At 39.6% G+C, this 25,688-nt stretch overlaps 1 protein-coding gene across 1 annotated transcript in view; it reads left to right on the top strand.

The window, feature by feature from the left end:
* Positions 1-25,688, top strand: part of LOC122788613 (WD repeat containing planar cell polarity effector) — a 2,136,001-nt gene that overhangs the window by 1,858,721 nt on the left and 251,592 nt on the right. Inside the window, exon 14 of the mRNA XM_044055516.1 lies at positions 13,760-13,916. Coding sequence (XP_043911451.1) covers positions 13,760-13,916 — 157 coding nt within the window. The remainder of the gene's footprint in view (positions 1-13,759; positions 13,917-25,688) is intronic.

Below are 25,688 nucleotides of genomic sequence, written 5' to 3'. Positions count from 1 at the left end.
CACCAAGTGCAACAGCTATTAAGCCTTAGTCCCCCCTTGGGGAAGTCACCCAGAGATGATGTGCTATATGCTTGACACCTTGGACTTCTGTGCTTTTATCCCCTGGTTCCTCTGATTGTGAAGTTTCTGTAGAAGGCAGCATGCTGCATGGCAGCAGTGATCCTCATAGAGCCCTTCTGGCCTCATCAAGGATGGTTCCCCTTCCTATGGCCTCTTCTGTGGTATAACCTTTGGATTTTAGATCCTATTCTAGATCTCATTTCTTATCCAACAGTCTGGATCCTCCCAATCTACAGTGCCTCAAGTTAACTGTGTGGTTCCTCCAGTTGTCTTGATGGCTAGGAATCCCAAGCTTTCTGATAGTGTAGTACCAATCTTGTCTTTGTCTCAAAAGTGTTTGACTAGGAAAGTGCATTCCAATAAGTGGAGACTTTTTGTGCTATGGTTAGAATCTTGAGAGCTTGATCCCTTTTCTGCCCTTTTAGAGTCCATTCAGGATTTTCTTGCTGAGTTGTTTCATTCAGGCTCTATTTTCTTCTACAATTAAGGTGCAGTTTGCAGCTGTTTCTATCTTTCATGTTGGCAGGGAAAATATTCCACTGGCTGCTCTCAAGCTTTCCAAGGCTTTCTTCCTTTTTGTTGCATCCCCAAGTTCAGGATCCAGCCCTGGGATATAGCTTTTGTGTTACATATCCTTGCAGGCCCGCCTTTCTTGACTTCGGCTACTATAGATTTGAAGTTACTGTCTTGGAAGACTATTTTGGCGATTGTTATTTCGGCCAGGTGAATTTTGGAGTTGCAAGCTCTTGATATTTCTCCTTCTTATTTGGTTTTCCACAAAGACAGGGTTTCTGTCTGTATGAATCCCTCTTTTTTGCCCAAAGTGGTTTTGGAGAATAATCTAAATAGCTCCATTCATCTTCCTGTTGTTCTTCTTTCTGCTTTTCCCGGTTAGGGGTCACCAAAGTGGAACTCCGATCTGCTAATGATTGGCAGTAGATTTTTACAGTGCCGAGATGCCAGCCCAATGCCCATCCTTCAAAGAAGGCACGCCCATTCACACGTCTTTCAAACGCCACTCGACCACGGGAAGGACATGCAGACTCCACACAGAAGGTGCTCCAGCCGAGACTCGAATGGGATAACCTCTTGCTGTGAGGCGACAACGCTACCGCTGTACCACCGCGGCTTACACATTGCAACAAGGGTGAATACTTTCTGCATTGTTTGGATGTGTACAGCCATATCAGATTTTATTTGGACCGGACCAAGACCTTTACAAAATCCAGTCAATTTTTTATTTCCTTTTCGAGATCTAGGTTGGACAGACCTGTGTAGTAAGTAACTGTATGCAAGTGCCTTTCAGACTATATTTATTTTGCATATATTTATTTATTTATTTATTTATTTGCAGTTGGTTTACCAGGATAGTCCATTGGGCCAAAAGAACCCGTTTTCAATGGAGTCCTGTGGAGAAAAGCTCCAATACAGACAAAAACAGGTACATGCAAAAATTACAATAATTCTTATACAGAATAAAAGATAAAAACATTTAACACATTTAGGTTCAAAAATTCAAGAAGCATTCAAAACAATACAATCTGATGTGGATTAAATGTCAGGGGAAAGAGTAAAGTTTTATGCATTCAAAGAAGTTGTATAGACTTGCATTACAGGGTAGGTATTCTGAGGGAACGTAAGCTTATATAGGAAGAGTTATGTATCGTATATGGGAGGAAGAATGGGAAGAAGAATGGGATAACATAGAATTATGAGGGGAGGGAACAAGAACAATCCCATTGGGATCTTAGGTATGAATGAAGAGATTTTTTGAACATGTACAGGTTAGAGGAGGTACGGATGGATGGTGGAAGTGAGTTCCAGAGACGAGCAAGATTAAAAGATAGTAGGTGTTTACCTGGGGGATGAGATGGTTTATGTACTTGTAGTAGGTTTTGATTATTAGACCTTAAGACTCTGTTAGGTAGGTACATTTTGAAGGCGGAAGACAGGGAGGGACAGAGAGAGGGGCTAAGGATGAGCTTGTAAGCGAAAGTCAGCTGTATATATATATGAGTTGATTCAGTAATTCAAGCCAGTTTAGTTTATGGAGAGAGGAACAGTGATGAGTAGTGGACCTATGGCTATTGGCGAATTTGGCAATTTTGTTATAGCAGGAGGAAAGCTGTTTTTTTAGAGAAGTCTGAAGATTGGTCCATAATGGAGCCCCATAGAGAAGAGAGGGGATGAGAAAAGAGGAAGCGAGCGTGATTTTGGAAGAACTTGTAAGGTATTGGTTCTGACGGTATAGCATACCTAGTTTTTGATGGGTTTTTTTAATGTTTAGTTGAAGATGTGAGTTGTAACTAAGCTGATTGTCAATCTGTACACCAAGTAGCTTAGTTTCGGACACTAGTTCAAGGGGTGAGTTATTTTGGCTGGTAATTGAGAATGAGTTCATGTCGAAGGAAGTGGATTTTGAGGGAGTAAATACCATAAGTTTTGTTTTGGAGGCATTGAGTGCTAAGTGATTTGATTTCATCCAATGTTCAGTAATTGAAAAAGCTTCCTGAGTAAGTTTTTGGAGCAGAGAGAGGGGGAGGTGGCAGAGCAGATGATGGTTGAATCATCTGCATATTGGATGATGTTTGCAAATGGGATAGATTTGTGATAATCATTGATAAATATATTAAAGAGGAGGGGACCAAGAATAGAACCTTGAGGAACTCCAGTAGGGGTACTAAGGAATGGGGAAGTGGCCTTTTTCCATATTACAGCTTGGTATCTATTTGATAGATAGCTGGAGAACCAGTTTATGGTAGAGGGAGAGAGGTTAAGTTCTGACAGTTTGGTTAAGAGCAAGTTATGTGAAATGGTGTCGAAGGCTTTGGAGAGATCAAGTAGTAAGGTGGAGACAATGTGACCTGAATCACGTGCTGTGTTAACAGTCTCCAGGAAGGACAACAGGGCTGTCATAGTGCTATGATTTGGCCTGAATCCATGTTGTGTAGGGGTTAGCAGGTTGTTGTTTAAGAGATGTGGCAGAAGTTGAAGGTGTATACACTTTTCTAGAAGTTTAGAAATGGGGGACAGAATAGCAATGGGACGAAAGTTACTGATGTTGCAATTGTTGCCTCCTTTATGTAGGGGGATTATGAATGCTTGCTTCCACAATTGGGGTACAATGCATTCATGGATGGAACGATTGATTAAGATGCTAATAGGATAAGCAATTGCATCTGCTGCTATACGTAGGAAGTAGGAGGGAATATTGTCAGGGGCATTAGTACATGGCTTCAGTTTCTGAAGGAGTTTCTTTATAGTGGCAGTGGGTATAGGTTTTAGTGAAAATAGAGAAGGATGGAGAGAGGGAGAATTAGAGGGGGGTACAGGTAGAGGGGGAGTCTAAATGGTGGTTAAGGTGGGAGATAGGTGGGGTGAAATAGAATTGGGGATAGGGTTATTTGCAGTAGAGGGAAGGGGTGTCTTAGAAGGAGAGGTGGGGCCTGTAAAGGAGGAGGTGAGTTTACTAATGGAGTCGATAAAAAAGGAGTTGAACTGTGTAGCTAAATCCAAGTCTGGTATATTCGGGTCTGGGGTTGGGGTATGAGGTTTTCTAGGGTTAAGAAGGGTGGAGATCCCCTTCCAGAATCTCTGGGGGTTAGTTTTGTTATTGTTTTGGAGTGAGAAGAAGTGTTGTTGTTTATCAGAGATAATTAGCTTTTTAACTTTATTTCTAAGGGTTTTATATGCAATATGTTGTTCTGGGGTCTTATTTCTCAGGTAGAGTCCCCAGGCTTTGTCTCTAAGGCATAGCTGATAATGTGGTTTTGGTTAGCTATGGGGCAGATTTTATTTTTATTCTTTTTGTTCTTAGTGGGGCTTGGCAATCAAGTATTCCTAAGAAGGTGGAGTTAAAGTGGGCAACTGCTTCTTCTAAGGGCAGTGTCTTTAGATTGTTCCAATTGATTGCCTTTAGGGAATCTATGAAGATTGATGGGTTGAAGCTTTGTTATTGCGGTAGTGATGTAGTTGTGGGTGCAAGAGGAGATGCAGGGAGTCGATGAGTGAAAGTAGGCAGATGATCACTAAGAGGGTCAGGTAGTGTACCGCTATCAGAAAAGTAATGGGGTGTGACACTAGAATCCAGTCAAGGATGGTGCCACTGGAGGGGTCCTTTGATGGGTGGGTTATGGTGTTGATTAGTTGGGAAAAGTTATAAAGATTGATGTTAAGATGATTGGTTGGAGACTGGATGGAGGTCCAATTAATGTTTACATCTCCTAGGATTATGGTTTCATTGCTTATGTTATCAGAGAGCCAAAAGAGAATGTTTTCGAGTGTAGAAATATTATCCCCTGGGGGAATGTAGAGGGATGCTAGGCATATGTGTTTGTGCTTGTTAACTTGTAGGAGAGAAAGGAGTATTTCAGCATTATTAAATGTAGGAATAGGTTTGTCATATGGGGTGACTAGCAAGGAAGACGAGTATAGGAGAGCAACTCCACCGCCTTTCTTTTGGGACCTGTCTTTTCTGATGATTGAATAGGTGGATGGGGTTATTTCAGAATCTTTTATAGAGGGTTTTAACCATGTTTCTGAGATAGATAGAATGTCAGGTTTGTTATAGCTAAGCCATGCATGGAGGATTGGGACTTTATTCACTATACTTTGTGAGTTAATAGAAGTAAAGAATATAGGCTTGTGTGAGGAGGAAGATGAGGAGGGGCCGGGGTTGGGATGGATATCACCAGATAAAAGACTGGTAATGAAATGAAGGATGGGGTTCAAAAGATAGTTGAGAGGGGTGAAAAAATGATTTGTGTCTGCTGTGATGGCCAAGGGGTGTATAGTTACTAAGGGGATATAATTTTTCTGAGAGGTGAAAACTTTGAATGAGAAGGTGTAGAGCTGTGTTATTGGGTAAAGATTGGGGGAGATAGGAGTGTGTGATTGTGGCAGTGGGGAGTTCAGGTGGTTGGTTGAATGATAAGGTTGTGAAAGGTAAAGAGTATGTGGTTGGGTGAGGTGATAAAGATATGATAGCTTAATGGAGAGCAATAGAAGAATAAAGAGGGATGAAGGATTTAGGGGCATGTTGAGAAGTTGCTTTGTATTGAGTGTGAAAGTTGTAATATATGTGTTGTACTTTAATTATGTATGTGATGAGAAAAGAAATATGGTGTAGGTTGAGTAAGATAAAGAGTAGTAAGAGTGGAGCTGGGTGCAATTAAGCTAGGTAGGTGAGTGAGAATTTAGAAGTCAGAATGTAAAATATGAAGTAGCTATGGGTGTGGTTACAAATTGGATAATAGGTTGTTGGGGGTGTGTCTATGGTGAGGAAGGTTGATTGGTTTAGGGAGGAAGTAGGTGTGGAAACAAGAGGGATATAGCTAGAGGTACTGGGGGCGGGTGGGATTTGGGGGCAGGGTAGGGGAGCGGAGTGAGCCCGAAGGGCGAACGGAGCGGGAAACACCAGGAGAAGGACGAGAGCCAATCAGTGGGGTAAGGATTGCAGGAAAGTAAGCTGAAACAGAGTCAGTAAGGTTCTAGAAATAATGGGTAGAGGGGGCTGGGAGTTTAGAGAGAGATGATAGGAAAGCAAAGGCTAGTAAAGGTAAAATACGTGTAGAAGAAATGAAAAGTAAAGAAATAGGCTGGTGAGGTAAAATGCAAGGAGTAAGTATAGTAAGGAGTCCTCAAGTGGTTAAATGTAGAAATACACTAGTCCACTAAAGCAATGAGTGGGCTAAAGAGGACTGAAAGGGAAAGGGCCTGACAGGATTAGAGAGGTAGATAAGGGTGAGAGTAGAGAAACAAAGATGAGAGGGAGATGTAGGCCGCTGGCTGTTCTGGCAGGGAGATAGCTTACACAGATTACAACAAGGAGTATAATTGCAGAAGCTTAGTAGCAGTAGTTACACATACTTCTTCTCTGTCCTTTGGGATAGACCTGAATCAACCTTCCCGACAGGGGTTGAGGCAGCAGAGAGGTAAACTTGCTGGACAATGGATGAGTCAGGTGGCTTTTGTAGGTATGTGTAACAACCCAGGCGAGGTCTCAAGGGGAAAATGCAGGGTAGAAACAACTGGAGACAGGGGAGAAAGTTGAGAGAGGATTAGTAAAGGAGTAACAACGTTTCTTTAGTAGTGGTGATAGGCAGCTGAAAAGTGTTGAAGGCACTAACAATACTAAAACTTGGAGCAGATAGTGGCTAGGTATAATATATAAAATACAGTGAAATATTGCAGAACACATACAGTTAGCAGTAGAGTTAATATGGCAATGTTATTCTAACACAATGGTTGAATATACAGTTAAATGCTGTAGTCCACATAGAGGTATATGACTAGGCTCAAATGCAATAGAAGTTAAGTAAACAATATCATTAGAAATACATTAGTTCCAACAGTAGGCACTACAAAATAAATAGCGTGCCCCTGTGTTACTGCATCAATGCTCCTAGGCGCTTCCAGTAGTTGCAATTAGCCAGGCGCGTGTAGAGAACACTCGCACGTGGAAGCTGGCGTGTTGCGCAGTAAGTAATTTAACAAAAACCTGGACAACTAGCAGATTCAGTAATTACAGCAGTACCAAACACATTCCTATTCCCTAGGTGCATCCAGACAATAAGCAGTCATGCGCTTAAGGAGTAAGTACTTCTAAGATAAATAACAGTGTATTATCAGTAACGTTTCCCCACAGAACAATCAAGCATAATCAATAGTATACTCATTTCCCAGCAGGAGACAAAAAACAATTCCAGCAGTCGCTAGGGTTAAGTATTTAAGAGCTAAAACTATGCAGATACTAATCGCTACTGCTGCACTATCTAAGGCAGCAATCCCTATAAGCAGGGTTTTAAACAAGCGATTGGACTGCGATGCTCTCTTAAAGCAGCAGTCGCTAGGGTTTAAGTAAGTGAGAAGCAAAAATATGCAGATGTTAATCGCTACTGCTGCACTATCTACAGCAGCAATCCCTGTACGCAGGGTTTTAAGTAAGCGATTGGACTCCGATCCTCTCTTAAAGCAGCAAGTATGTAGAACACTCAGAAGCCGACTCCGATCCTCTCTTAAAGCAGCAAGTATGTAGAACACTCAGAAGCTGCAGTCGGTAGAGTATAAGTAAAGCTATTCAATGTGACTATGACCAGAATACACGGATAACAAGCGTATATAATCTGGAGCGCCTATCTTAAATGTTGTTTAATAGAACAGGTCCTCAGCCGATACTGTTATAACAGGGATATTGTTCGAATAGGTCATTCTTTAAACCTTTAGGGGAATAACTGTATCCAAGTGCCTTTCAGACTATATTTCTTTTGCATATACCTTTAGGGGAAAGACCTTTTCAGGCTAACCTAAGAGTCATTCTACCAGAATTATGTCTACTTCTACAACTTTCGTTTCCAGAGTAACCTTGGATGAAGTTTTTGCAGTGGTTTCTTTATGGGCCACTATACCTTTGTTTCTCATTACAAGCTGGACATTCAGTCAAGATCCAGGGCTTCCTTTGGCTCTGCTGTGTTGCAGAATATCCTTTATTAGTTCCTCCCAAGGATTTTTACATGACTGGAAACTCTGTCCTACAGGTTAAAGCAAGATGGAGAAGACAGCATTAGATACAAAAGTTGCATACTTCCCATACTGATAGAATAGTGTTGTCTGTCTCCTTCTGTTCTGATTCGACCTTATGTCCCACTCCTGTCCCATCTTTGTTATTTTTGGCAAACTTCCTTATCTGAGATGACCAGGCAATGGAGGTCATCTTCTCCTTGCTGTTGAGTCTCTCGTCCTCCTCCTTTGGGGAGCTTTGTAGCTTAGAGCTTGTTTTAGATGGAGCAAACTTGATGTGAGAGGTCGGTTGAGGAGTGGGGGATTGTGGGTAAGGGAGGCTGAGCCTGGTGAGCTGGAAGTCTGAATAACTTGGCCAGTGTTGGCTCCAAGTCAGACCCAATATCCCACAGGTTGAACCAGATGGAGACCGGCAATGCAGATGTATCATTTTGGTAAGTACATAACTTTTGTTTTCTTCATGTTTAATCAGCTGCAGTCGCAGCCTAATTGCACATGCTTCCTTTTAGTGAAATGCCTGTGCATGGGGAATGTAGATCAGTATTTTATACAGAGGGAAAAGGCAGGAGATATAGAATGTGAAGTGGGATTTAAAATGACTCAAAAAATGATGTTAAAATGGCACTCACAAGACTATATTATGATAGCTCTCCCAAGCAACAAAATATTTTATTTAACATGCAAATTAAGACAGAAGAAAACTGAGGGAGTGTTTTTAAAATGAGAAGCATAAAACTGGGAAAGTTACTAAGGACAGGAAAGAGATGAATGAGACATTAATGGATTACTACACGATTTTATACAAATAGAAGAGAGGTGGAACAGAATGGTGGGGGGGATGGTTATGCCCAGAAAAGCACAGGAAAAAAAATAATGCTTTGTTGTATCCAATTACATTAGACGAGATTGAGGAATAGATGCTAGGTACCTGCGAAGACCCTGTAAAGGTTCCCCCTAGAACTTTGGAAAGAATTCAAACAGAAGATTAGATGACATGGCTTGTTTTGTTTAGTAAACTTTTGGAATAATGAAATCCCATATCCCTGGTGTAAAAAAAGGTAGTGATCCATGCAGTCCCAGGTCGTATAAGCCTATCTTAATATTGAGACATGTCTACAAAGTATTTGTGGCAATACCAGCAGATAGACTTGCTAGGACACTCCCTAGAGTGATCAATGAAGATCAAAGTGGTTTTGTGAAATGGCAACAAACATTTGACATCTTTTTTTTAAACACCTGTATTAAATTATCACTTAAGACACAGACAAATATACTTTAACGGAAAAGAAAACACACCATACTGACATTTGTTTTCCATTTACAGACATTGTACATCACATATCTTTTCTTTATTTGTGACTATCATCAGTCCAATGTTACATAAATTGCTGAATTCCTTTAAGCCTCACTCCTCGTACTGAACATTATTCTACATGTATTGTTCCCACAGTTTTCATTTATTTCTATGTAATTTGCTCATTCTTTTTCTAAAGATCCCACTTTAAGTTCTTTTATCTCTTTTGTAATATTTGAGACTTCAATTACAGTTGTTTAAGACTTTGATTTCCATTTTCTAGTAATTGCTTTTTTTGGCAACCAACTGAACTTAATAAGGCCACACAATGTCTAGGGAATTCTGATCCTGCATCCCGGCTCAAAATAATTATTTTTTTAATTATAGCCATTTGCTCACCCAGTATTTCTAACAGAGTACACTGTAGGGTATCTTTTAAATCAGCCAAATCATTACGCTCCCAATACATATGTTCCCAATTACCTCTTTCTTCCACATCACACCTCCAGCATTTGCTGTTTACCTGAGGAAAAATTCTTTGAAGTCTGCTTGGGCTGTAAAATTACCCATGAAAACACTTCCAAGCAAAAATTCCAAACTTTCTGGACTTTGTTGCATACTTGGGAGCCACACACGTCCTCCCATTGTTCTCTTGTAAATTGTTTTTCCAGTCTCTATTCCCAATCTTTTCTAACCTTCTCTGATTAATTTTTATAGTTGTCATGCAATATTTTATATGCCATACTAAGTCTCAAAACTGCAGCCTTAAATTTAGATTCAACTGAAACCTCTACCAGAGCAGTTCTTTTACTTAAGATTCCTTATATCTTTCTCTTTGCCTCTACTCTGATATTAATCCCTGATAGAGAAAGCAGTATCTACCCTGCAGTCCAAATGTCTTTTTGGCGTCATCCTACTTTATTGTCTTTCCCTCTCTAGTTATTCACTCCTGATACCTTTATTCCTTTGCCAGTTTTCTCCAATAAATTCCAGCCCCCTCTTGCCTATTTTCTGTACCCCTCTTTCCCTTCCAGATACATCTGGTTGATAAAAATACGTCTGACCCATGTGTATATATATATATATATATATATATATATATATATATATATATATATATATATATAAACTAAAGGAAATAAACATTTAACAACATCTTGAAAACATATTTAATACTAAACAAAGTGGAGAGGAATGATGCGGGCTTAGCAGTACTTGGTCTTCATGCAGAGAAAGCATTCAATAGAGTACAATGGTCTTACTTGTTGGAGATAATATTTAGATGGCATTTGGTGGTGGATTCATTGGCTCAATATGAGAAATATATAGAGGTTCAATAGCTGGGATAAAAGTAAATCGCAGAATGACAAAAAATTTTGTGCTACAGAGAGGGACTAAGCAAGGTTGCTTCTTATCCCTGTTATTCGCCTCTTACCTCGAGCCAATGGCTCAAAAATTAAGGCAGTCAAACATAAGGTGATGGGAGCCTTCAGGGAGGAAGAAAAAGTTGTTAGTGTTTCCAGATGATGTAATTCTTGATATTACTAACCCAGAGGTGGGTATTCCAACATTATTTCAAATAATAGATATTGGTATATCAAATCAGTCAAGAAAAAAAGTGATTTGTGTGAACTGTGCTGCTACATAGTCATTAGAACAGGAGTTTTGCTGTCGGGGCAGTTTAGGTTTAAGCACTTGTGAATATGGCTTGCTAAAACTTTCAAAGATACGCTCAAGAAATCATGGGGGTGAAGATCTGGGAAATGTTGAGGAAATGGAAGTTATTAGTAACTGACTGAACAAATAGGTCAAGTGGTGAAAATATTTGTAGTGCTACAGATTTTATATGTCTATCGAACATTGCTGCGTGATCCTGGAAAACATTTTGGAAGAGGCTTATAAGTAATATAATGAGATATATCTGGGGGAATAAACACCCCAGAGTTCAATGGCATAAAATGGTATTGCCAGTGAAAGAGGGGGCCTAGTGGTGCCACATTTATAAGTTCTACAAAGTTGTAGTTGAAGAGATCAGAAATTTGTGAAAATGTAAAAACACTGAGGTTGTTGCAAATCAAAGAAACAAGTATTATTAAAATACTTTCCTCTGTTCGGGGAATAAAAGGTTCATAAAATGGTACAGATTAGATTATTATGTCTTCTTCAAAGTCCTGGGTATAAAGCAAATTGGAAAAGGATAATACTGGGACAATTGGACCAAGCAAGGCACAGTACCTAGGCATCTGAATATTGGGTTACAGTTAATGTCTGATAAGATATAAGAGAGCTTCAGGTTTAAGAAATATAAAGAATGGAAATTTGATGTGTGGCTCATAGGATTGGTAAACAACCCATTCAAGACAAGATAGATATAAAAAGAATCCGTCTTGTGATGTGAGAAGAGAATTTTATTACTGGAAAAACTTCAGGGCAGAGAAAATAAAAATAATATGTGATGAATTAGAGCAAATTTCCAGATAAAAGTAAGGGGGATTCTGTAGCATAAAGTAGCCTAAGACATATTTGGTAAACATGAAAACGAACAGAAAAAGAAAGTTAGAGAGACATGAGTTGGTTGAAATATTGATTGAAGCTAGGGCAGACACAAGATCCACTAAGGGTTTAATAAATTAACTTTATAAAGACTTGTTTTAAGATAAATGGATAAACAGGTGAAGACAAGAGTCCTGGCAAAAACTTGGTAAAAGGAAATTAACAGGTAAGGTTTGGGTGGAGCTTTTGTTGAATCCCAATAACAGCAACCAAGTCTAGGAAGTTAATAATTTTTGCTTGGAAGTGTCTGTATAATTATATTTATACTCATAATAAGACTATGTAAAATGTTTCCCGAGGAACAGGAATCTTGTTGAAGATGCAAGAAAGACTGTAATGGGACCAGAACCCAGTATTCGGGAAATGCAAGAAACTTTTCAGCTTTAAAAGAGATCAGGGTAAGCTTATCCAGGAAGTCCTGGGGAGGGAATGGCAAATTAACACAGTCAATTTTTGCTTGAATTGGATAGATGAGGGCAAGGAGAGTGAACCTATTAAAGCAGCGGCAACCTTTTTTTAATATTTATAGCTAAAGAAGGGATCACAAGGAAGTGGAAAGGGAATCAGGCACCAACTATAGATGAGGTTTTAACTGTTACGAACAAGGTGGAAGAAACAGAGAGGCCATGTTGAAATGCAACCCTAGTAAATTCCAAAAGACAAAAGTGGTATTTTTAGAATGCAGAGAGAAATATACATCAGTGGGGAGAGGAGGTGGTGTCAAGATGTGGTTCAGGGGAAGGACTGGATTAGTGGACAATGTATAAACAAAAGCTGACAGTGTTGGAATTCCCTACGTTTGTTATATGTGACATTGGAAAAATGTGATAAAGAAACAATGTTAATTCTGGTTTTGGGTTGTTCCCTCTGTTATGGAAACAAAATGTTCATTATTTATCTATTATTTATCTATGACATGGTAATGGGCTAGCCACCAGAAGAATGGAGTGCACCATGCATGCAGACTGCACATTACTATAGTATTTGAAGAGCAAATAAAAGCTGCTGATTAAAAGAAAAATGACTTGAGTGCACTTTTCTTCCATGTCAAAGGGCGACATAGAAAGAGCAATTATTTTTTGTGTGCTTTTATAATACTTGTTATTTCTTTGAACCGGAACAGCCTCTGAGTGAGAATATGATTATTAGTATGTTTACATTTTCACAAATTTCTGACCTCTTCAGCTACATCTACATGTATAACTTATATGTACTCTGGATATTATGATTCTTAATAAAATAATATTGTATTTAGAGTTCATACATTTTTAGGTAAAAGTAGACTATATATATATATATATATGTGTGTGTGTGTGTGTGTGTGCGTGTGTGCGTGTGTGTATTGTGAATATACAAGTAGTATATATGTATGCATGCCTATATATATGTGTGTGTGTGTGTGTATGTGTGTGTATATATATGTATATATATATATATATTGTGCATACATTTTACACAGCACACACACACGCACACACACACACACACACACACACACACATATATATAAATACATGTATACAAAATTTGCATTTATTTAAATTTCTATATTTGCAGCTTCAGTTTCCTGGACTGTCATATTAATTTTTGTGTGTGCTGTTTAAGAAAACCTCTCTGTAGTGCCATTACTTTGATGTTTGATGAGTATGTAGTAATCACACACAAAAGTAGAACTTGTTCTTATTAACATAATGTACATACAGTAAACTTACATGAGTAAAACCTTTTCCTATAATAAAAATGACATAAGTGAAATTTATTTTTCTGCTAGCACTCATTGGCAACCCAGATCAGGAGTGTTGTCACATTGTTGTGCCATGTTCCATGGGTATTTGAACTGCAGAACCACACATCTTGTAATCTATACTACATCTGATGTGTTTCTTTGAGTGGCGGTTTTCTGCTATACAAAATTATGTATGCTTTACAATCTCTGCAGAGTAAGAATGTGTTCACCTCTTTCAGAAGACCTGTTTGTGTTACAAAATGGTCCAGCTGCATGATCAGAGGGCCTCTTTTCTTTCAGAATGGTAGAATTTCTTTCCCATTAACAGTAATTCTTAAGATTTACAAGTTGTATATAATGAGGAATTTCACAGCTTAGGAAACTGTTCACCTCTTATGAGGTCTGAAGTTCTGGAAATATTCGATGCTACAGAATAAGTGTAAGCTCACATCATTAGGTAGCTAGCATGAATGCAAATTGGGTACGGACTAATCTTGATTTGCAGTTAAAGTGTGCAGTTGCAGTTTGGAAATGCTTAGTTCAGACTTTAATGAAGTTTAAGATGTTTGTGGTTCAAAGTACATTAACATATCTTGTATTGTTAATAGAGCTTCTGGGGCCTTTGGATGGAGAAGATTCTTTAAATGGAGCTTTTGTTGACCTGTCCCATACACTACAAGATGGAGAAAGATATAAAGACAGTCTCCCGCCCTCCGGCTCAAGTAACAGCAATCGCCTCTCTCAGCAAACATCTCAAAGCAACAGGTACGAGACAGTGTATAAATGCAATACTAGTAATGCATATTGTACATAGTAGTGTCAGAGTGGACGTGTTAATTTTAAGCCTTGAATGCTACCTAAATGCAGACTAGGAAAGGTGCATCACTGCAGGTGGATGTGGTTCATAGAAAAGGAGATAGGGAATGCAGTCATATGAAAATGCTCTTGCATATCTTTTCTTTAATCACTACTGTGACATATTTGCTTTTGCTTTTATGCTGCATCACTATGTTCTTCTTGTAAGGAAAACACTTCCTTTGAAATCCCCTATCTGTGTGTACCTTGAGGTGACTAGATGAAACAACAGCCTTTTGTGACATGAAAAAAAGTGGATTATACTTGCAAGAAATTATTCTGATAATCTTCATTGTGAATACAGTTCTAAGATGGGACAAGCTGCACATAAAGCCCCTGCTGGCCTTTGAATAGGCTACAGTTGGCACAATGAACAGCATTCCACACGTGCACAGTAACAAAACAGTCTTCTTGCATGACATACAGAGGTGTTTGCTTCAAGACTCTGGTCCTTATGTTAAAGCTTTACAATGCAAATGTTCTCATTTTTTATGCAAGGTACTAAACTCTCATTACCATATGAATGTCTGGCAATTTATATGCCAGGATGGAAACCAAAGGCTTGTAAAAGTAGATCTCAGAAATGAGTCAGAAGGTATTTAACAGTGAATTGCTACAACATGTTGTCAGTTAACTTACTGTGGCAGGCAAGAGCACTATAAAGCTTACCAGCTGCAGCAACAGAAATCAGGTTTTGTAAATTTACCAAGCTGCTGTTAAAAAAATGATTTAGTGTCCACTATTGTATCCTGCTGTTCATGATGCATGATATCACATCATTTTGTGGCTACTACCGCCTGTATACTTAAATATGAGGCAACAGTCACCCAACCCAAAAGCCAGACAGTGTTGTAGAGGTATATAATAGCTTGATTTACTTACAGCCAATATCATATATACTGAATCCAACACAGAAGATAAAATGGCTAAGAACACCTTTTGCAGAAAAGGAAATTTATTCACTCAGATATTTCTGCCTACTTGTTTGTGATAACTCTAACCTATGGCGGTATGGAAGATCACCAGATGAAAATAGTTGTTTGCATAACTATAGTAGGACCTAAAGATGGCATACTTAAATGTAAGAAAAGGAGCACATTTTTGCCTTGCCATAATTCCAGTGGCTAGGGTTCATCTGCCGTGGTCACCAAGATCTTTTATCCCCTCCTCCATTCCTAATACATGTGGTATATGGATTTAGGAGATGTCCTATTACTCCACAGGTTTTAGTGTGTGTGTGTGTGTGTGTGTGTGTGTGTGTGTGTGTGTGTGTGTGTGTGTGTGTGTGTGTGTGTGTGTGTGTGTGTGAGAGTCAGTTAGTGATTGTGTGTGCTTGTGCATGCGTATGTTAGTGTCCTCTAGTGGACTGCTTGTCTTGCCAAGAATGTCTCTTTCTTTTATATTTTGTTTGTCAGGATAGACTCCAGCACTCTTTGACCCTGAACTGAGTAGCAGATGATGAAGATGGATTAATTTTAGTTCACTTCAACACTAGTTACTCACATCTCTTGCAGCATTGCATGTGATTTGCCAGTTCTCTGAAGGAAACCCTGTTATCTGCTTTTGACTCAGGGTGCAGGCATCCTTATGCTCTTGTCACTGCTGCTGAACACAGTCACTACTTAATGAAAGAGTCACTAGGCAAGCTTGCTGAAGCAGCAGCCAGCACTCGTCACACGATTTAAAGTAGTGCACTTCAAATTGTTGTAGTTAGAAGCTCATATCAGTGTAAGTGTGGTATTCACACACTTCACTTCCAAGCAAGATTTTCCGAGATCCCCTCCCTCCCCTGCTATTATTGGCCACTTCAGCTATCTTTGTCACATAAATAAGATGTAGACCTGCTGTGTCTGTTTTATTGTATTTGTAGTCCATTTCTTATAAGCACCTTTTTCACATGTACTTTACTATAATTTTTTGCATTTTTTTGGCCTACAACTTACTTACTTCCAGTCCCTAGTTATAACGAATTCTTTCAGTTTGTACTACCACATTAGATTGTTATATCCTGCTTCACAAATATTTTCACTACTGAAACTGGAAGCTGGGTTTCAAAATTATTGCTGGGGCTTTTTATGGTCACCATAAGGGTTCAGGACCGACTTTCATGGGGTGAGGTGTCCAATGGTATCAAATATCAGGACCCATTACTTCCGTAAAGTTGAGATCAATAAAGTTCATACCAAGTAACAGTCGGTGGGGGGAGTTAATTCAATGCAGTATAGAATCTGTGTTTGAAATTGTTGTAGTACATCAAGGATTGTGACAGCTACTGGAAATACACATACATTTAACAAAACATTAGTACCATCATTTCATATACAAACTTATTTACATTTTAAGTAGTTATCTGTGTAATTTTAACTTCAGACAATGGTGTTGTAGTTGGAATGCTTTATACTTACAGTGATACTCAGTATTCAAACTGTATGCTACCTACAAGTGAATAAATACTTACATGGAATGCTTATCATGCTGTTATTAACCAAACTGTCTACTTCCTAGATGCTGTTTAATGTATTTTTAGCTTAGTGTACCTACTTGTTAATATTGTAAGTTAACTGCTCCACTGTAAACCAGTGTCAGTCACAAGACAAGCCAAAATAGCAAGGATAAAATAAATATATATTTCATGTTTAGAGTAGCCATTTCAACTTGAAAGTTTTGGGGAGATGGAAGGAAACTGGAGTACCTGTAGCAAATCCACATAAATATGGATAAAACTTGTAAATTCAATATATGTAGTAACTGAAAGTTAGGAGTGAACACTATCTTTGGAACTTTAATGCAGAGACATTATCCACCAAGTCATGATAGTTATGCTGGATATTGTTAAGCTTCAAGACAGCTACATTGGCAATTTTATGGTCAGATTTTAGGATGCCACAGGCCCCATTGGCAACACTGCCCACAGTTCTTGAAAGGTGAGATATTCCAGGAAAGTCACTTTTTTTCAGAATGTTGTGTCTGCTGTGTGAGGGCACTGATGATTCTTCTCTGGCCATTTCTAAAGTATGACTTTAAAAAGTCATCTTAGTGCCTTGGTTCTTGGCCTAAAATCATTCTGACTCATCATTTGCTTACTATAAGAAGTCATCTGTTATAGTACATTTTCCACACAAATTCATGAGCTGGGAATAGGGTAAGGATTTATAGGTAGGTACTGGGCTATCTGCCCGAAGGCTTATATTAGCCCAGCCACGTTGTCCGGTATTCACCGTCCCTTTGGTTAGTTCCCTAGGCCCTTGATCTAGCAGCTAGTACCCTTGGCCCCTATCTAGTAGAGCTGTTGGTATGATCCCTGGTGTGAACTTTCTCTTACCCATCCACTTGTCAAGGTTCCTCTTGAAGAGTGATAGTGAGGGGCTCTGTCTTATGTAGATCGGGACCCTGTTCCATAGCAATGGAAGTCTTTGCGAAGGGAATCTATCCCTCCAGCATGTTCTATTCATTGTTGTGCTGAGGTTTATATCCCTAGAGTGTGTAGCTTGAGTAGATTTGATTTTGCTAAGATGGAGCATGTTCAACAGTTCTGGGTTGGACATGGCTCTGTATGTTAGACAGAGATCGCCTCTGAGAAGGTGGTATGCAACAGAGAAAAGCCTTAGTTTTTTCAATCGTGCTGCATAGGGCAACTGTTTGAGGCCAGTAATCCAATTAGTGAGGCACCTCTGTGGTCTCTCCAGCTGCTGGAGATGCCTAGCCAGGTACATTCCAATTGGTGCATTGTACTCAATAATGGGTCTGATAAGGAAAGAGTAGAGGGGCACCACTACATCCTTAGATCTTGATGTGAACCCTTTCATGATCAGATGGGTCACATAGAAGGATTTTCTAACCACCTTGGCAACATGGTTATCAAAGGAAAGCTGACTATCTACTTGGGTCCCTAGATCCCTTATTACTTCTTTAGATTTCAGGGGGTTACCTCCTATGTGGTAGTTCGTGGGTACTCTGTTTTTTCCAAAGGGGATTACTACTCATTTTTTAGCATTTAGCTTGAGACCATGGCTTTGACACCATGCATCAGTCTCATTAAGGCCCTTCTGGAGGATATCCATGTCAGCCGAGGACTCTATTATAGCACCCAGTTTGCAGTCATCCACAAACTTGGTCAGCCACAGCCCTTCAGTGCTTGCCTGTACTTCTGAGAAGTATATGCCAAACAGGAAGGGCCCCAGGACAGAGCCCTGAGGCACACTGCTTGTTACTGGTCTGGATTCGGACATAGATCCCGCTACTCTTACTTTGTGGGATCTGTCTGAGAGCCAGTTTGCGATCCATCTTGTGATGTAAGGGTTTATGCCCAGGTTGGTGAGTTTATCAATAATACCCGAATGAGGAATGGTGTCAAGTGCTTTAGCAAGGTCAAGGTAAGCCGTGTGTACCTCCTTTCCCTTATCTGTAGCCTGAGTAACTGTCTCAAAGAAGTCCACCAGGTTCAGGAGGCATGATCTGCCCTTGCCGAAGCCAAAGTGTGGGGTCAAGTGTTTGGAGGTTCCCAATCTCTCCATTTATGAGTTCCATAATGATTTGCTCCATTGCCTTACAGATCCGACTGGTCAGGCTTATTGGTCGGTAGTTCCCAGGGTCGGTTGTGGACCCACCCTTGTGCAGCAGAACCACTGTTGCTGTGCGCCATTCTATGGGCACATATCCTGTCGAGAGGCTGAGACTGAAAAGGGTATTCAGATGAGGGGTTAATTCATTTTGGAGCTTGCGTATGACACAGCCTGCGACACCATCTGGTCCCATGGAGGCAGTGTTTTTAGCTTTAGATAGAGCCTTATTAACCAACGTATCAGTAATAATTGGAGTTACACAATCCCCTGGAATAGTAATAGGCCCTGTAGGTGGAGAGGGTGGGGATTTGCACTGAACCTATCAGCCAAGATGTTGGCAATGTCAGTGGGGTCAGTGTATTTTGTTCCAGTTTGTACTAGCTCAGAACAGACCTGAGAGTTGCCATTTAGGTTTTTGATGTAACCATAGAAGACCTTATGGTTATCCTTGCCATCCTTGGCAACTTTCTTTTCAAAATTGGCTTTAGTTGACTTGATAAGGGCCCTCAATTTCTTAATAATGCCAATCAGGGATGATTTTTCTACTTGAGATTTGGCCTTTTTTTGTATAAGTCTCCTCCTTTTATTGTATAGTTTGCTTATGGCCAGGGTCCACCAGACTGCTTTCTTCTTGCTTGAGGAAGGAGTCTTGGTTTTATTTGGGATAGCACGGTCTATGCAATCCTGAAGATGTATATAAAGTGCCTTGGTGTAGGATTCTGCATCCTGGATATCATTATCCTTCTGCAAGGGAATAGTGAAGCTTTCCACTTCTGACGCAAGTAGTTTGAAGTTTGCTTTGGAAAGGTTTTTTACTATGGTTTCTTTGACTGGGGGAGGTGGAGGGTGAGGACGTCCAGGATTATCAGTTTGTGGTTTGATCTGACCAGAGAGGGAGTGATAACAGGTGTGGTACAATGGGCGCCCATATTTGTGATGACTAAATCCAATATGTTGTCCCCTCTAGTGTGAGAACATACCAGTTGTTCAAGGGCATTTGAATTTATAAATTCTATGAACCGCTGGGCATAGGAGTTAGAAATTTGGTAGTTCACCCAGTCCATACCAGGGTAGTTGAAATCACCCAAAATTATGGTGTTGGGTAGGACCTTTATATTTTCCAATGCCTCAAGGAATGCTGAGTGAGTATCTTGGGACATGGTGGGCGATCTATAACAGGCTACGATTTGAAATATGGTTTTGCCTGCTGATAGTTGTGCATGGATGATCTCTGGGGCATCATGCTGTGCCACTAACCTAGGGATGTGGGTATCCTTGATGAATATGGATACACCTCCGCCCTTTGTTCTGCGATCCGGTAACTGAGGCTGGAAGGTGTGATATGAATTGTAACCTGGTAGTGCTGGGGTGCTCTCTGGAGCCTTGAACCAGGTTTCCGTCTCTGCACAAACATCAATTTACTCCATACTGAGGAGTGCCTCGAGTGTTTGCATTTTGAGGTTGAGACTTCTGGCATTGAGTAGCATTACCTTTAGTTTTTGGTTACCTGTGCTGGTTACGGTGGTTGGTTTGTCCTTTGAGCCTTGCCTAAAAAAGGCACTATGGGGACGGCAAGAGCCTTGGCCAGTATTCGAAAGCCTAGGGGTGACAGGTGCAAACCATCTCTGGCAAAACAGTGAGGCTTGTCTATCATGTCATCCCAGGCAGACAGACACTGGATCCCCTTAGAATGACACCAGAAACTTAGCCAATTGTTGAAATTGATCATTTTGTCTTTGTATTGTGGTATCATTCTAGGTGAAGGTAGTATGCTACTCAAGGTCAGGGTTTTACCAGCTTGGGCTACAAGATCAGAGAGCTCCTCAATGTGTCTTTCCATGTAGTCCAGGGAGGTACATCTTAGATCATTCACACCAACATGTACAATAACAGCGTCAAACTTGTACTTGTTCTGGAGTGACCTAAGTGCCTGTGTTATGTGGCGGATCCTAGCACCTGACAGGCAGCTGACAGTAACCTTCTCCTTGTTCAGCCTGGGGAGTGGAACATCTGTGTACCTTACTATAGAGTCTCCTATTACTAGCGTGTTGGGTATGGTGTTTTGCCTTAGGGGCTGTCGTGAGGCACACTGCTGAGGTGAATTATGTGTTTTCTGGCTTGTGTTTGGAGGTGCAGGTTGCTTGCTTGTCTGCTTTGGAGGGCACTGTTTTTTTCAGATTGGTACCTAGTGCCTTCGAATATGTTTTTGTGTATTTATGCGTATGTTTTGTAGATCCATGTGTGACTGGTGGTGTGATGCTAGTGTGTCTTTTCTCCTCTTGACTGTCTGTTACAGTCATGGGTTGAGAGCACTTAGCCTCCAGTCTGGCTGCGTATTTGCATCTCTCACACGTGTTTGTGTCTAGAGGTAAGAGGAGAGGGTTGTCTGTATACATGAGGCAGTTGTGACATTGCCTCAGGATGCCCAATTCCAGCAGATGAACTGGAGAGTACACCTGAAGCTGTCCTCTGGACATGCTTGGAAAAGTGAATTTCACTTCTCTTACGGACAGTCGAGGGTCTTATGCTATATTATAATAGTGCTGTCTAGGAGATTTGGAAAATAATAGTGCTGTCTAGGAGATTTGGACAAGTGCTGATTTGGGTTATGAAAGTGCTGCAATAAGAGCAGTTGATCTAAAGCACTTGAGTTGAGGCTTGCCTAGATCTATGGGAAAAATTGCAACGCAGACTTTGTGGAGCCAGGAATAGTATACCCCAGCTAACCGGTGCTGCCCGACGCTGCTCTGTGAGCAAGACCACCCAAAAAGAGAGTTGCAGTGTTTTAAGAGAGACAGATCAAGGAGTTTGGAATTGACCCAAAATGGCCAATAAAACTACAGTTTCTAGGCAGTAACCACTCCTACAGGGACAGGCAGGCTGCTCAGTGTTAACCACTGCCACTGGTGAACACAGAGACTTCCCTTTAGCCCAAGTAAGCACTGGCCTCCAAGAAACTTACAAACAGTTCAGAATAGCAACTCTGTAACTGAAGTTTTTTAAATTATAGAAAGTGGGAAAATAGCAAGTTTTTTTTTGTTTTTGTTTAAGGATAGCAGAGACACACAAGTGGCAAGCTAGTCAGAACAGTGCAATAAATGACCCCAACACGTGTGTGCTAGGTCAGAGGCAGGTAAAATGCAATTTTAAGAAAAAACGATTTTAAATTAAGTGCAACCCAGAAAATGCAATAAACAGGCTCTAGGTATCTTCTAAATACTGTTTCTAACACAGATATCAACTTTTGCAAGCAAGAAAACGCCAAAAAGTAGGCGGCAATGCAGTTTTTCTAAGAAATAAATCAGAAGAAAATACTTAAAATCTCAAAAGTGGCTCCTTTCTTCTCTCAGCATTTTCTCCTCTTGGTAGGTGCTTCAGCAGCAACTATCAAGCCTGGAAAGATGCCAAAACCACGCGGTTGCAAGGTTTTAAGAGAGAGAGAGATCAAGGAGTTTGGAATTGACCTAAAATGGCTATTAAAACTACAGTTTCTAGGCAGTAACCACTCCTACAGGGACAGGCAGGCTGCTCAGTGTTAACCACTGCCACTGGTGAACACAGAGACTTCCCTTTAGCCCAAGTAAGCACTGGCCTCCAAGAAACTTACAAACAGTTCAGAACAGCAACTCTGTAACTGAACTTTTTTTAAATGATAGAAAGTGGGAAAATAGCAAGTTTTTTTTTTTTTTTTTTTTTTTAAGGATAGCAGAGACACACAAGTAGCAAACTAGTCAGAACAGTGGAATAAATGACCCCAACACGTGTGTGCTAGGTCAGAGGCAGGTAAAATGCAATTTTAAGAAAAACGATTTTAAATTAAGTGCAACCCAAAAAATGCAATAAACAAGCTCTAGGTATGTTCTAAATACTGTTTCTAACACAGATATCAACTTTTGCAAGCAAGAAAACACCGAAAAGTAGGCGGCAATGCAGTTTTTCTAAGAAATAAATCAGAAGAAAATACTTAAAATCTCAAAAGTGGCTCCTTTCTTCTCTCAGCATTTTCTCCTCTTGGTAGGTGCTTCAGCAACAACCATCAAGCCTGGAAAACTACATGGTGTTATATTAAGTAGGGATAAGGATGTATTATTATTACTGCTTTTTAAGACATTAATAAGACCAGTAATTGAGAACGGGGGCTTTATGTGTATGTATAGTAGGAATCAGATTGAAAGACTAGAAAGGATACAAAGATTTTTTACTCACCAAATAAGAGGATTAAGGGATATTAGTTCCCTAACATGACTGAGATCATTGTCCGTATTCTCTATCAAAAATAGTATATTTAGGAAGGACTTAATTGTAATCCATAAAAACTTTCCAATTGTTATGGAGCTAGTATGGGTATTTTTAAACTACAGCATTTGTTGAATACCAGAAATAAGAATTGTTTTGTTGAGATAGGACACAGTAATTTGAGAATAAAGCAAAACTGCTTTCATTTCAGGGTTGGTAGTTAGTGTAATTTGTTACCCATAAAAATGAAAAAAAGTTAAACACAATTTTGCAATTGCTAGCAGGGCATGGATGATTTTTTTGGATGATAGAACTTTTGATCCTAGTTTGTATGAAGATATATTCATTGAAGGCATTAACAGGCTCTGAATTTGTTGTATGCAACATTGTAGCATTGTTAACGTCCAAGGGGTAGGCATGCAATGGAGATGTGATGTATCATCCTACCTCTACAGTGACTCAGCCAGTGTTCACTACCCAACCCATCTTTGGAAATCACTCCCACAAAGTCCCCAGCCTCCACTGAGGATCAGTCTGAGGAATGGCCAGGCAAGCACCCCCCCCCCGGATGGGAAATCCCCACGAGCACCTCAGATGCTTGAGCCATTACTGAAACCCAGGTCACCCAGGCCACCATATTCGGGCATTAATCCTTCAGGGCCTCACCCCTATATGCCACTGCACTGACGTGACTGAGCAAGTTATTGGAGAATGAATGAATGAATATTCACAGATGCTCCTTGATAAATACCTCTTTTAGTTACAAGGTAGTAATTGTTGTCACCCTATTAACAGAATATATAATAATTTTCTACTTGTATTAACACTCATTAATAAATCTAACACTACCTCATTGTAGCCTTGTCTAAAAATTACAGTACCCAAGTGTTTTAGTAGTACTCTGTTAGGATTTCATTATTCTGTATTAATATTCTAAAGGATCAAGAGGAATAGCCTCAATATTTTATTCATAATCCAGAACTTGCTTGATTTTTGCAAAGATAAATAGATGTTAGGTTTAACTTTGCCTTAGCAACATGTGTAGTGATTATTAGAATAAATGTACTGCTACTAGTCAAAACTGCAATATATGGCATAACATATTTATCTGTGCCTTGTTAGAGAAATGCACTGAAATGTTGAATAGTGAAAAACCTATTCGTTTTCTGTTAATTATATTCTTCATGCAATGAGATTCACCCACTTCATACATCTGCAAAGTATGCAGCTTCCTATCTGGTAAACCTCTGCAGTCTCTAGAAATGTTAATTATGGAAGACTGCATATTTGCACAGCAATTCTGACGATGGTCAGGCAGTAGCATTGCAGATCTTATTACTTATAAATTCATTAGCCCCGATTTGATTGTTATGTAGTCGTGTTCCCTCTCTCTCTTTTTGTTATGTTATTATTATACTCTCTGACAGAAAAATGAAATGCATAAGACAGAGGGACCTGATCATAATTAAATTATTATCTGCTCAAGACATGAATCCCAAGACATTCACAAAATTTGAGAGGTGAATCTTGGCATCCATGTTGAGAACACATACTTAAAGGTTATGACTGAAGACCTGATCATAATTCTTTGTAGTACATGGAACTTTATCTGCTTTATTGTACTAGCTACAAGAAAAAAAGGGGGAAGAAATTCTAAGTGTTTTCTTGGCTTTCAAAGAGATAAAGTACTTAGCCACTTAGTGAACACAGTCAGAAAGGCAGTGTAACATAGTCTCTTACATTTACACTCACCTTGCCATGCCTCTAAGCTGTCCTGATTTTTGCAGAATGTCCATATTTTTGCCTCATTTGTTTGATCTGTTCCTCATAAAGTCAATAGTTTTCAGACAAATTACAGAAGATTGAAGTCACTGAATCATGACATACATTTGAGTTTTATTGTTCGTATCCTTCAGTGAAAATGCAGATGAATACACTTTCTGTTATTCTAGCTACTTTCTAAGTTTGTAAGAGGAAGGGACACCTTATCAATACAGACAGCAGTCAGAACCAAGTATTTTATTCTGCCTCTGTCATTTGCTGGTCTGTACTGGCAGATTTTACAATGTAAGACTAAACCCAGTCTTAACAACTTAAGCAGGGGGTGCTTAACATTTGTTAAGATTGGATCCAATGTAGTGCTTAACTGATTTGTCTTTTTCTGACTATCAGAGCATAATCATCACACTCCATGCAGTACAAAAGATTTATACTGCACTTAGAAGTTCTGAATAGGCAACAACCAAACTCTCTTTGACATGTTTCTCTCTTCCATGAAGAGATATTTTGTTTTAGCAACACTGGCTGATTGTCAGGGTTATGAGCTGCTAATAATTATTATGTAGTCCTGTTTTTCAATTCCCTCTGTCTCCTGTTGAACACTGTGAAATTGAGCAAATCATTTAACTAGACACTGTTTCAGGATTGTCACTGAAAAGAAGGACTTACACCTTGTGGACTTCCCCATTAAATTAATTAAAATTATTTGACTGAGATAAATCATTTCTCTTTGTGACCACTTCCCACTAGAGCTTATTACAAATGAAAGCAAGATGTTTCACTGTCTATGTATTGTTACTTAACATACAGGGCAACTTGGTAATGCTGATGTTTCCCTACACCATACTACAGTATTTTTGTATGTAACATGTTTGTATAGAACCCTCTTATCGGAGCATGAAAAGAGCTAACCTCAGATTTCATAATTGTCGCTACTTTGTTTCCTAAGAAACATAATTTTAATGTGTAATGATAATACATGCTTTGATCTTATCTGTTCTTTGAGTAAATCTTGGCAGTCTTTTGAATAGCATAGAATAGTTTGAATAGCATAGATCTCTCTGTTTTCCAAACCTGGTGTTATGAATAGGCCAGAAACTCAATA

Source organism: Protopterus annectens, chromosome 1.part2 (assembly GCF_019279795.1).
Source record: "Protopterus annectens isolate FY-2018-M chromosome 1.part2, PAN1.0, whole genome shotgun sequence".
Taxonomy (NCBI): Eukaryota; Metazoa; Chordata; order Ceratodontiformes; family Protopteridae; genus Protopterus; species Protopterus annectens.
Note: the sequence above shows the minus strand (reverse complement) of the source record. Positions and strands in the feature narration are given on the sequence as shown.